The 12,910-nt window shown below is 40.3% G+C and overlaps 7 protein-coding genes across 7 annotated transcripts; 3 read left to right on the top strand and 4 right to left on the bottom strand. All coding sequences in view use genetic code 12, as the record gives it.

The window, feature by feature from the left end:
• Positions 1 to 2,608: 2,608 nt before the first annotated feature.
• KGF57_001053 (uncharacterized protein) lies at positions 2,609 to 2,977 on the top strand (the record flags this gene model as incomplete). Its single annotated transcript, XM_051750220.1, has 1 exon — positions 2,609 to 2,977. One exon carries the CDS (start codon positions 2,609 to 2,611, stop codon positions 2,975 to 2,977), a length of 369 nt encoding a protein of 122 aa, XP_051610568.1.
• Positions 2,978 to 3,424: 447 nt separating this feature from the next.
• On the bottom strand, positions 3,425 to 5,179 carry KGF57_001052 (ubiquitin-conjugating protein; the record flags this gene model as incomplete). The annotated part of the gene is made up of 1 exon (XM_051750219.1): positions 3,425 to 5,179. The coding sequence occupies one exon, from the start codon at positions 5,177 to 5,179 to the stop codon at positions 3,425 to 3,427; it is 1,755 nt and encodes a 584-aa protein (XP_051610567.1).
• A 379-nt stretch (positions 5,180 to 5,558) lies between these two features.
• Positions 5,559 to 7,256, bottom strand: KGF57_001051 (uncharacterized protein; the record flags this gene model as incomplete). Its single annotated transcript, XM_051750218.1, has 1 exon — positions 5,559 to 7,256. The coding sequence occupies one exon, from the start codon at positions 7,254 to 7,256 to the stop codon at positions 5,559 to 5,561; it is 1,698 nt and encodes a 565-aa protein (XP_051610566.1).
• A 561-nt stretch (positions 7,257 to 7,817) lies between these two features.
• On the top strand, positions 7,818 to 8,717 carry KGF57_001050 (uncharacterized protein; the record flags this gene model as incomplete). The annotated part of the gene is made up of 1 exon (XM_051750217.1): positions 7,818 to 8,717. One exon carries the CDS (start codon positions 7,818 to 7,820, stop codon positions 8,715 to 8,717), a length of 900 nt encoding a protein of 299 aa, XP_051610565.1.
• Positions 8,718 to 8,767: 50 nt separating this feature from the next.
• On the bottom strand, positions 8,768 to 9,778 carry KGF57_001049 (uncharacterized protein; the record flags this gene model as incomplete). Its single annotated transcript, XM_051750215.1, has 1 exon — positions 8,768 to 9,778. The coding sequence occupies one exon, from the start codon at positions 9,776 to 9,778 to the stop codon at positions 8,768 to 8,770; it is 1,011 nt and encodes a 336-aa protein (XP_051610564.1).
• Positions 9,779 to 10,693: 915 nt separating this feature from the next.
• Positions 10,694 to 11,965, bottom strand: KGF57_001048 (2-aminoadipate transaminase; the record flags this gene model as incomplete). Its single annotated transcript, XM_051750214.1, has 1 exon — positions 10,694 to 11,965. The coding sequence occupies one exon, from the start codon at positions 11,963 to 11,965 to the stop codon at positions 10,694 to 10,696; it is 1,272 nt and encodes a 423-aa protein (XP_051610563.1).
• A 518-nt stretch (positions 11,966 to 12,483) lies between these two features.
• On the top strand, positions 12,484 to 12,822 carry KGF57_001047 (uncharacterized protein; the record flags this gene model as incomplete). Its single annotated transcript, XM_051750213.1, has 1 exon — positions 12,484 to 12,822. The coding sequence occupies one exon, from the start codon at positions 12,484 to 12,486 to the stop codon at positions 12,820 to 12,822; it is 339 nt and encodes a 112-aa protein (XP_051610562.1).
• Positions 12,823 to 12,910: the final 88 nt, after the last annotated feature.

The following is a 12,910-nucleotide window of genomic DNA, read 5'->3' as shown; positions in this document are numbered from 1 at the left end:
CACTCCATCTAGGATGCTCTTAGTAAGGCGTTTCATAATCTTTATTTGAGCACTGGAGAAAATTCTTTTTTTTTTTTTTATTCTCCGCTTTGTTTACATTTGGATCTGATTGAGTAACAAAAAAGAAACACAATAACGCGCTTTTTGAAATTATCTGCATTTGAATCTTCTTCTGTGGCAGCAGAGGTGCAGTTCTTGTGCTGTTGCTTATCCCCTCCTCCCCCCCTGCCAACACGAGACCTTGGCAGGGACTGGAAAGGAGCAACCTAATCCGAGTCAAGAGAATGCAATTGGGTGTAAGGGGAAGTCATCCGAAGAACAAAACATTTACGTGTCTGTGCCAACCAACTGCTTCTTCTATGTTGATGTTGCTTCACGCCTACTGAACAAGGAAGGACCTCAGTCAACACAGTCAGCCTAATTGTAACCACAACAAACAATTTTAAGCCAGCTTTTACTCAATTCACTTTCCATTGTTTTGTTAACAATTCTTTCTTTTGGAATTACCGCTTCTGTATAATTGATATACCCTTCTCTCGCCACATGGTGCACGTGCTCTACGAACAAGAAGTGTACGTTTGCAAGTAAAGGAAAATGTATCAAATGAGAATTTCTGGCGTTGCCTAATGCGGAAGAGTTTCAGGTTCCTTCTGATATCTATTGCTCTTATCTTTCCATTTATAATGGCCAACTACCTTTTTATCTAATCAAAAAAAAACAAAAAAAACAAAAAACAAAATTAACAGACAGCAACTTTAAAACTGGCTTGCAACATTCTATGACGTTCTGTAAGGTTCGTCCGACCTCATGCACGTATTTTCCTCTAATCGCTACACAAGTTTAGTCAACTCTAGTCGAGCGTCAGAGCTTTAGCCATAGATTGGAGAGTCTACATACAGGAAATTAATAGTGCGTGAAACTTACATACAGGAGTAAGAAGTCAAATCTTTCTGCCCCTATGTTGCGTCGGAGGTAATTTTCAGTGAGCGGAGTTAGATACCGAAAAGATCGGTAACTTTCGGATATACTGTAATTGGTATAAGCCAAGAGAAAAGAACAAAAAAAAAAAATAACAAGGAAAAGTAATTTTTATGAAATTGTAATTAAAAAAATATTAAAATAGCAAAATTAACTTCACGTAGAGATAAGCGGTATGGAAGGCAAAAGATTCATTCCACATATCAATGAAATAGAATGTCAGATGTAATGGTGATCAAATATGGTAATGGAGGTGACTAATTTGGAAATAGTTGGTGAGCTGCTGTGCTGGTCCCCCTTCCTCTGATTCATACTCGTGGTAGACCGCATTTGTTATTGAAAGTTTCTTCTGTAAAATAAACCGAGCGGGTGCGGGTCGGGCTCCTCTCGTTTCTTTTTTTTTTTCTCTTCTGGTTTGAGCAAGCAAACGTTTGTTTGTAAATTGTTTGTTTTGGTTTGTTGTCTTTATTATTGTTTATTATTGTTTATTATTGTTACTGTTATTATTTTTCTATCTCTTGTGCTGTGGTCGAGAAAATAAACAAACCTAAATAATAAACAAAGGGTACTACTACTGTAGTATGAAATTTTCTGCAATTTGTAAGACCAAGAGAAAAGACCGGATAAACTGCAGCATGTGAATAAGAGGAAGAAGAAGAATTACTTTTATCGCATATACAGCAAGTAAGACACGATAAACACAGTAGAGTCGCTCCTTCTCAGCATTCCTCCCGAAAGCCTCACAGATTAGCTACCCACCCAGATCTGTGGTCTTTTTAGTTTTGCGCGGGCAATGAAGGGGGGGGGGACGGCAGCTTGGGCGGCAAAATAAATTCTCTAACTAATTTCTATTGTTGTATTATTGCGTTTGGGCAGAGGGTGGTGCAAAGAGTCATAAGTCCCAAACAATATCTTCCTTTGGTGACCTAAAATAGGAGTACGAGCTGAGGCTAAAATGGGGGAGAGGCCCGATAGCCATAGCCAAATGGCACGAGACTGCTTGACAAAAGAATTTCTTTTTTATTTTGTACCTCCACATGCTTTGTTTACCCTTTGGCAATGAATTGCTATTTTTAACACTTCGTATACAAAAACAAAGCGTAGTTCTCAATCGGGATATCGAATTTCCCAAAGCAGATTTAATTGTACACAATACACTACTTCTTTTATATTAGCTACTGCACATAACCACGATCTTCAATTGTTATTTTTTCCAAAGTAGTGCGTGTACCAGATACAGGACAATATCAACGTAACACAAAATCTCGACTTCTAATAATATTAAAAAATATAGCTCAAACCCAAATCAGGCGGCAAAATAAACATATGTTCGTATGACTAAAAGATACACAGAAAGCCGTCTTCTCTACTCTGCGCAAGCAAAAAAATAATTCACTACTGCGGCCTGCATTGTTTCGTAGTGTGATTGACCGCACCCATTTTTCCCATCTTGAGAAAATTTTTTTTTTCTTTTTCTTTTTTTTTTTCCTCTTCCTTCAATTTTTTTTTTGATTATAAATTAAGTCAAGATTCCCCCCCTGCTAAGACTTTTCCCATTTCTTCTTTTCTTTTCTTTTCTTCTCTTTTTCTCTTCATCAAACCTTACACTCGCTTAATCTATATATCAAAAATGCAATACTCAAAAGTCGCTATCTTGTCCGCCGTTGCTGGTTCAGCCGTCGCTTCATACAACTCAACTGTCACTGACATTGCCACCACCGTTGTCACCATCACTTCATGTTCAGAAAACAAATGTACTGAAGTCCCAGTCACCACTGGTTTGACCACCGTCACTGACGTTGACACCATCTACACCACTTTCTGCCCATTGTCAACCGAAGCCCCAGCTTCATCTGCTCCAGTTTCCGAAGCTCCATCATCCAAGTCAACCGTTGCTGCTGAATCATCTGCTGCTCCAGGTGTCTCTTCTTTCGAAGCCGGTGCCGGTAAATTGCAAGTCGGTGCTGCTTTGGTTGGTGCTGCTGCTTTGTTGTTGTAAGTTTATTAGAGAAATTACTACTTCAAAATACGTATATTTTCTATAGTTCTTGATATAATTTTCTAATATAACAATAAAAAAAAGCTGTTTAAAGTTGTTCTATTGTAATTGCGTTGTTGTTGCACTTTTTTTTTTATTCAGGGTCTGGTTGATCTTGGCATAGTAAGTCTCTGCCGAGGAAAAGTAGGAAAAATTACATTGACGAAAGGGGATCAACAATCAAAAAAAAATAAAAAAAACGTTCAACTTTATTATTTTTACCCAAAGTGTGCAAATAATATCTCATCATGGTAACCCACTGACACACTACCTGTCAACAGACACTTATGCCTTCATTTGTCTCTTCAGCCTTGTAGTACTTTAGAAACATATACAAACGCAAAAATAAAAAAAATTATTTACTCTCTACATACATTAATGCATCCACACTGACTTCTCTTCCCCCCTTTAATCATCATCATCATCTTCCAAATCAGTTTCCAAATCACACATTGTTCTACAATTAGGACAGTAAAACTGCGGATAGCTCTTGATAATGATCGGCCTGATACATTTGTAATGCCAGGCATGCGAACAAGGGCTTATAAATAGCGCTTGACACGGTTCAACCTTCATTAAACAAATTGCGCATTCACTGTTATCTGAACTTTCTCCTGCAGGCACAGCTGACCCCGATCCATGTCCGCCACTGGCCAATATATTTGGGTCACTGACACTCAAGTTTCTAAACTTTTTGTGAATCTCTAAATTGAATTGATTCACCTTACGTTGCCAACTCTTGTTAAACTCACATCTCATCTTAACGCATCGGTACACCTCTTCTGTTCCCCCACGATAGTCCATCCCCAATTGGATTATATCACCATCAATAACGGGCATCAATGAACTTTCTTGTGACGCAGGCGAAAGTCTAATATGGTTCAAAAACGTGCCCAGTGATGATTTACAATCCTTTAAAAACCACTGTCCATCCTCATTGCAATCCAATAACGCATGTGTACGTGAAACAACTTTCGACTTGAATACTATGGGTGCAGATGACCCCTGTGCTGCATGAGCAGCCGCTTTGTTTTTCTCAGTGTAACGTCCAATACTAATCTTGGCTCCTGGCTTGATTTTACGTATAATGGGCGAGAAATACAATCCACTTGAAGATGAAGAGTGATCAATCAACGGAGTTAAACGAACCGAGTACGTGCCGTCTTTTTCCTTACCCTCCTCTGACCCTTGTCTCGTGTCTTGTGCTGAAGACAAAATTGGCTCGCTCGATACGAGATTAAAAGACGATGATGATATAGCAGTGGTGGTTTGTTGTGGTTGAGGTCTCAAATTGTTGTCAACAATCGCAACTGTAGTATCAAGAGGCTCTTCAAGAGGCTCTTCAAGCGTATCATGAAATGCGGTGGCATTTGCCTCGTTGATGTCCTCATCGACATAGCTGTTCAAGTTGCCCAATGTGGGACTATTTGACATCAATTGAAGAGACGCATTTTGCAGTAGATGACGAGTAGGAGGTTGTGGTTGTTGTGGAAGTTGCATCGGTGAGACTGTGCTCAAAGAGGCATTCAATAGTTGCGGTGGTTGTGCGGATGCCCCTGATGTCGAGGTTACTGTAGCCAGTTGTGGTTGTTGCTGTTGTGGTTGTTGCTGTTGTGGTTGTTGCTGTTGTGGTTGTTGCTGTTGTGGTTGTTGCTGTTGTGGTTGTTGCAATGGTGGCGCCGACTGGGCTGCCTGATACGGACTAGAAGTTTCTGATTGCGGTTGCGACCTCATGCCAAAACTGCTCAAAAAATGCAATCCAAAGGATGGTCTTCTTGAAACCAGGGGTTGTTGATGCAGTCGTGCTCGTTGTCTTTGAGCTGGTTGTGCCAGTTGCATTGGTTGTGGAGGTTGTGCCAGTTGCAGTCCCACCAGCTGTTGTTGTTGCTGTTGTTGTTGCTGTTGTTGCTGTTGTTGTTGCTGTTGTTGTTGCTGTTGTTGCTGTTGTTGTTGCTGTTGTTGTTGTTGTTGTGGAGATGGACGATGCAATTGCTGTGAAGCAAGGGACGGATTAGTATCAGTCGACACTAATAATGGCGATGGGGGACTGCTTGACCCAGACGACGAGTTTAAATTATGCGAGGAACCTGATTTATTAGTTGACAATAATCTAAGCGGTTGAGTAACGTGTTCTTTGATCAAGATTGATGAACTCTCAGGCATCGTAGCAGCAGCAAACTTTCCTAAATCTTCTTCTCCTTGGTGAGCTTGTACTTTGTGCGAGATTCTTTAATCAGACACAAGAGTTTGATAGATGATGGTAGTGGTAGTGATGTGCTTGATGCGTGTTGCTAATTTCGCAGGGCGTGCTTTCTCTCCAGTTGTGTGTGCTGTGTGCTGTGTGCTGTGTAATTCTCTCCAACTGGCTGTATCGTACAGTTTAGGAAATTATTTTTTTTTCTTCTGTTTCAAAATGAATGAGTTCATTTTTCGTTTTCATTTTTGTCTCAACTTACACGAACTACTGAGAACGATATACATTCAACTACAATATCCCCTAGTTTTCAAACTACGAAACTGTCCCACACTCACTTCATACACCTCAATACTCTTGTTCTCCTATCAAACGCAACAACAATTGTTGCAACTCTTTTCTTCCTTTTGAACTGCGCCAAATAAAGTGGTCACTGTTTTCAGCAATAACCCACTCTGCAGTTCTTGAACTCAATTTAGTCAACTCTCTTTGCCATTTACCCCAATTCAACGATTTCTTAATCATGAAATCAGAGGAGATGACTCCAACTTGCAACTCATTGATGTCGGCATCTTTGATTTCGTTGTAAGACAAGATTCCCGACACTAATTGTTCTTGACATCTAGCACGAATGTATTTCGATTGGTAATACATGTCCCTACCGAAAATTCGACTTTTGCTTGAAAACTTCATTGGGTGGAAAAACCAATGGAAGCTGGGGATAATGCCCAATGGTGAAATAAAACCTTTGAGCCACAACTTGATACCAGTTATGTTGTCCATCACCTCCAACGAGTGTTTAAACACTTTGGTTGATTCATTCTTCTTTCCCGAACCGCTAAACGGCCATTTCTTGAGTAGGTCAGCCGGCCATGAGTCAACAAAAAGAATGGAGTGGATCTTGGCTCGGTGCCTGCTGGCAAATAAACGAGCGTATAACCCACCAATATCAAATCCAACCACAGCAAATGGGCCCTCAATACCCTGCGACTCCAATGCTTCCGTGAGGTAGTCAACAACAATACCAATGCTTTGTGGTGGTGGTGCTGAGTCGGAAAATCCGTACCCTGGTCTGTCCCAAACACAATATCTTTCAACTTTATCCAACAGGTGCAACTCTTCAATCCACTCTTGAAAAACTTCACTTGAAGTCAATTGACCACCTTCAACCAAGACTATTGGTTGATCCGATTTCTTGTCGTGTACATCACCAAAGCATGCCAAATGTACTCTAAATTGATTATTATTCACAGGAACCAACTGACCCCATGGTTTTTCATGCGTATCAAAACAGTGCAACCAAATGGTTAAACTGATACACCAAACCACCCACAATATAAACAACTCAAACAACGTCTTTACAAAGATGACAAACAACTCTCGAACAGATTTCCGTTTTTCAATTCTTCCAGTGTATCTAATCTCTTGATAATGCTTAGCTTCCTCCACCCAATAGTCAATTAGTGAATTAAGCAACGAAGTAAGAGCAGTCCACAAGATCAAAAAACTACCCAAAAACCCTTGCTCTTGTCTCGTTTCAGGTATAGTAGTAACCAAAATCAAATCAAGGAGTAACAATCCCAGGACAATATACCCACCAATCCGCTCATAATAAGCAGGCACAACAAATGACGCATTGTTTAACCCGTTTAACAATAAAGATATCAACACCAAGTCAATTTGCAAAAATGATTTGCCTCTATTGTTGAATCCTGGGATGGGGAAAAAGTCACTAAACAACAACACAAAGAATAACACAAGATTGACAAATACTAAAATCAACTGAATGTATTTAAGTAGTTTTATCCTATCCAAGTTTAGTGGCGAGACTATTGGGTCATCTGGGTCTAGCAATGCTTGTGTTTCCATATCGGATGAGGAAAGCCGATCCTCAGCAGGCACGCAGGTGGGACTAACGGGCTCTGGATTGTTGCGATGTAAGCGCTCGTGTTCGCCTTCGTGGGGACCATGGACGTCTGCTCTTCCATTATGATCACCAACGCCACTATTTGAGTCTGATTGGTCTATTGATTGATATTTTGACATGGTGTCAATGGTGTTGGGAGAACAATCAAACGTGGAGAATGATAGTTTTCAATTCGCAGCAATTTAAGAAGACAAGAGAAAATGTGTGATGACTTTTAACTAAGAGAAACAATGATTGCGCAGGACAAGCAAATACGATACAACCGTATCCCCAGTGCAACATAGATACACACCCATTACTCTACAACAACAGAGTTCTTGGAAAACTGTATACGGGAAGCAGGAGATGTTACCAATACTAATTAGGTAAAGCTCAGTAGAAGTTTAGATCAATTCTCTTGACATCCGTGGTGAACGCCAAAATTTGGATGAACTGTAATCCAATACCAATTTATCACCAAGCAATTCAAGTAAACACCCTGTTTCCTCATCAACCCGAGGAAGGATAGCACGGAATTGACTATCTTTGCCACTCACTGTTAAAGATCGACGAATACGCCGTGAAATGTCGGATGAAGCCACACACAATTGACGGCGGAAAAAAAAAAAATATATATATATTAACCCACATACACCACAGCCATACAACACGTAAACGGCCCTCTCCTTTTCCCAGTACCAATGTCAATAGCGATACCCACGGAGATTGATATAGATGGATCGACATACTATCAGATTGATATAAAGCTACCGCTTAGATCCTACTCCATTAAGAAACGATACTCCGATTTCGAACAACTAGTCGACACATTGTGCCATGACTTGGGTATCAACCACAAGGACTTTCCTTATACGTTACCGGGTAAGCGAATCAACTGGTTGAACAAATACAACGTGATTGAAGAACGGAAAAGGGGGCTTACGGATTTTCTCAACGGAATGATTAATGACCGCTCGTTGCAGAATGAACGTGAATTTCTAAATTTTTTGCAATTGCCCAAAAACTTCAAGTTCCAAGATCGCCCTCAAGTGAATAATGAAAACTGGCATGAATTGTATCGAGGTGTAAAGACTGAGCTTTTTGATTTGTCAAATACGTATGGGTCAAATGTAATAAAGTTGAAGGAACAAATTAGAAAATCCATTCAGCCCTCGATAAATGACTTGATAACAAGTAGTGGCGTCGAAGATAAGACTGAATCGCTGAGACGAAGAAGTATGATTAGTCAACTACAGTCGAAAATCGACGAAATGTTGATCCAACAACCACGACAACTGAGTGCGGGAGCTTTTTCACGAGTGTTGGGAGGGGATGGTGGTGCGGTAAATGCAAAAGAGACTGAGGATACTTTACCATTAAACAACAAGGAGCTTCTACAACATCAGGTGCATATCCATCAAACACAAGATCAGGAGTTGGAACAATTGCGAAAAATCATTGCTCGACAACGACAAATTGGCGAGACTATAAACGCCGAAGTTGAGGAGCAAAATGCAATGTTGGACAGGTTTAATGAGGAAGTGGAGCAAACTACGGATAAAATCAAACAAGCAAGGAGAAGAACAAGGAGAATATTGTGAAAAAAAAATAAAGAGGGGATGTCGATAGGGCTACAAACGAATAATTACGTTTACAACATATTTACAATCTTGATATTGTCGGCCAATGTTTTCACTTGGACATTTGTACCATGTCCGCTTTCCTGGATCAATCTTTCGGCATCTTCATTTTCAATCGTGCGTGCTGCCTCATTTACTTCATCAAAAGCCTCATCCGCATCAACACTCCAAAACCCACCAATGTTTCTGAAAAACCTCGAAATACAAAACCTTCTCGGCGGGAACGCTCTCCCTCTGCTCGCCAATTGAAACACACTCGGATGATACTGATGATAGAATGAAGCTCCCACAAAAGAGCCCAACATCGACCCCGCAATCACATCGCGCAAGAAATGCCGATTATCACTGACTCTCGTCCCAGCCACAAACGCAGCACCCAAAAGTGGTGCAATGGTCAAGAACACCTTGAATGAGTTGTTCCTCCTATCAAAAGTCTGCAATTTTGCCGCCATGTTCAATGAAGTGATGATCATACCACAAAAGACCGTTGATGCGTGTCCACTAGGGAACGACCTGAATCCTTCCATTACCACATTCCAATTAGGTTGAGTACATATAGCCACGTTTGATAATTGCGTAAATGGGATACTCTGAACCATTGGCTCGCATCGCTCAATCATATCAGGACGAGGAAGCCCCGTTATGTTTTTCAATAATGACACTGCCCACACTTGAGTTGCTTGTGCTCCAAGTAGACATAAACAACCAGCAAAAAAGTCCCACAATCGACGTTTTAATGATAAGGAGCGGAAAAAGATTGCACATAGCAAGAATTGGAGTAGTGGGATTCCAGCTGAAATCAAGATCAATAACCACACGGGAACTGTTGCTTGTGGTAAGAATGTGTAGCGTAAACTAATATCGAATAACAGAAATTCATGATATATTGGTGGAACTAGTCTTCCCAATACTGTTGAAAAGATTAGAATTGTGGAGTAGAATATGAAATCAAAGATGTATGAAAGTGTTGAAAGACCTGATAGTTGTAGACATTTGTAGGTTATCGCCCAATCACGCAACATGGTGTAGGTGGTTGGAATTGAATTGCAAAATATGAGGCCATTTTGGTGCAAAAAAAAAAATAGAAATAAAAAAAAAAAAAGAATTAAATATAAAAAGTATAGACAACGAAAAGTGAAGCAAAGGAATTTTGATATGGAGCTTTTTACATAGAGGGGCTTGACGGTTTGTGAAGTAACCGAATTAAGCAACAGAGTTTCCCTTTGGAACTGTATCTTTGATATTTCGTTGTAACCCAAATTGCGTACAATTCTTCCATTCATTCATCCTTGGATTGGAGGATTTAACAGAATATGTTCCATCAATAAGAATAGGCTATTCCTTTGCATCTTGCCCTAATTTCCTCCACCTACCTTCCTAATCTTCCTTCATTGTATTCGTTTCACTTTCAATGGTCAGTGTCTACTGTCGCAACCTTTAATCCTAAATGTACACAATACAAACATATCGATTTTCAATGTATGAAAAATTTTCCCTTCCCTCTTTTCAAACTCCCTTCTCCTGCTTAGCATCTTCACCTACAGCTAATTGACAATGCGCAAACGGTATGTTAACCCCAACACAAGTTCAATCTCCCCCTTCTTTCTTTCTTTCTTTCTTTTCACTTTAGAGATATACCATGATGATAACGTTTTCGCCTAATTCTCGAAAATTCATGAGATTATAACAAACAATATACACCAAGATCTACGCTGAATGTATTCTTAAAAAAGAAAAGGAGAAAGAAAGAGTAAGAGGAATGTGGTTGCGTCTTTTCCATAGTATAGTAGTTACTAACTTTCTACATAGACGGAGTGGTATTACAGCATAAGCAGTAAAGAGCTTGCTGCAATCGTCTTTGAGCAGAATAAGTTGAGTTTTCCGCACATACGCAAGAAAGTCACCATCCTTTATAAAGGACCCACCCCTTTCTCCTTCTATTTCTTTGACAATTCAGCAATAGTCTCTCCCCATATCTTGACCCCCTCTTCAATTTCCTCCGAGGTCAAGTAACTAATACTCAATCGAACACAATGATCACCCCAATGCTGTCTATTTTGTGGCCCCAGCACCTCAAACCCTTCACCACTAGGGATTACGACTCCTTTGGTGGCCAATTTCCCAATCACGGCACGGTTATCGATGCCATTTGGTAATCTGACCCAAAGGAAATATCCTCCATCACCGCCATAAACTTGTGTTTGCGGTGGCAAATACTTCTCAACACTTTTTTTCAACACCTGAGCTCTTTCAGCGTAGATGGACTTGAAATTGGTGATGATTGTGTCCAACTTACCCGATTCAATCAAGTTGGCAACGACCAAAGTCGACAATTGCGAAGGCGTGCCTCCTGACTTGTTAGCACCAGTGATGCTCAATTGTTGGACTAATGCCGGAGTAGCTGACTCTTGCCAACCAACACGTAAACCCGGTGCGATAATCTTGGAAAATGTGGCGTTGGAAATCGAGTTCCCGTATTTGGACGATACTGTCTCTTGATCAATTTGATTAATCTTTGCAGCTGGTGGTGGTGGGATTGTTGATGGTGAAGAATAGTCTAAAAACTCATACACATCATCACTAATGAGCAACATGTCGTATTGTCTCGCCAATTGTAGCAATTTCTCTCGAGTCCGTAAAGAGTATGTCACTCCACCGGGGTTTGAAAATGTGGGAACGAGGTACATCACAAATTGGTAAATTTTGCGTTCACCTCGAGGATCTTGTACAATGTTCTCAACCCCAACTTCGCCATACTTCTTCAACTCGGATTCAAGTTTCTCCAAATCGAGCTCGTATTCTCCCAGTAATGTTTCATTTATGGCAATCAACTCATCTCCCAAACCAGCATCCACAAATACATTATTGATCAAAAAGTACGTTGGCGTAACAACAAATGCCTTTTTCGTAAGCTGTGGGGTTGTAGTTGATGCCAAGATGTTGGCAACCCCATAAGATGCACCAGCAGTTAGGTTTATCAAATCAGCCGTAGTTGATGTGATATTATATTTGTCATTGATCCAATTGGCTATGGTAGTCCTGACGTCCAAGTTTCCAGGATCGGTGCCGTATGCTAATGGATGCTGATTATTTGGATCAGTATCGTATGAGAGATAGTCGCTGTCTAGTAAGACCCTGTTGTAAGCATTTGCAATCTCCTTGACTGGAATGATGGCTCTGCTCGGATGACCCTTGAGGAAATTTATCATAATTGGAGATGATGATGTAGTTGTAAGAAGAGCTTGAGGGAATCGAATGAAGCCACAATTTTCGCAGGAAGTTGGTTAGCGCTAATCATTACACAATTGCCGCTCAAGATTACGATATTTGTGAAGGTGCCACTTCCAAGACCAATACAGATGAGAGAAGTAACATTTGGGTCCTAGGCGCTACTTTGATATCTATAAACACTCTTGAAGGTGATTCCAAGTTGTAATTGGCAATTTTCTAAATTCTTACACAAGTAGACTCCCACGACTCTCCTTTTGAGAATCGTCCTCCGCATATACATTAGAGTGTCCAAACCTCACTTGCCGCGCAAGCTTAAGTCCATTGACAGGTGTAAACTCGTCTCTATTCCCAGCTCCTATTCCTCAACAACAAATTGCTGCACTTTACAGACCAATGAGAAATGGAGCGAAAAAAAAATAAAAAAAAAAAGAAAAATTACCTTAAAGGTCAAAACAGTCACTACAAGCATTCACCTAACGCATACTCCACACCAAACATGCCAACAGTAGGAGGATTAGCATTCAGCTTAGCATCCGGAGCAGCAATAAGGCTTTTCCAGACCAGTCTCAGCGGCTCACCTGGTAAATTATCACAAAAGTTGATTGGATACGGATCCATCATGACTTTAACGGGCTCGCTTTATTATTTCGTATTGGATCCACAGATTGAACAGAATAGGGAGTTGTTGAGTAGGAGATTGAGTGCATTGAGAGAACAAAGGGAGCGTAAGCTGGATTTGGTGAGTTTTGAAGAACAAGAACTGAGATTGTTTACTGCTAGGGATAAAGGAAGATTCTTTAGATTGTTTGACAAGTACAGTCAGCCTTATAAGTAGTTTATATATATACATATATATATGCATATACATATACATATACGTGGGATTGAATAACTATTTATTGATAACTGAGGCAGGAAACTCA

The sequence above is a fragment of the Candida theae genome, assembly GCF_024610275.1.
Source record: "Candida theae strain CBS 12239 chromosome Unknown scaffold10, whole genome shotgun sequence".
In the NCBI taxonomy this organism is placed as follows: Eukaryota; Fungi; Ascomycota; class Pichiomycetes; order Serinales; family Debaryomycetaceae; genus Lodderomyces; species Lodderomyces theae.
The sequence above is the reverse complement of the archived record's forward strand: the minus strand, read 5'-3'. Positions and strand labels throughout refer to the sequence as shown.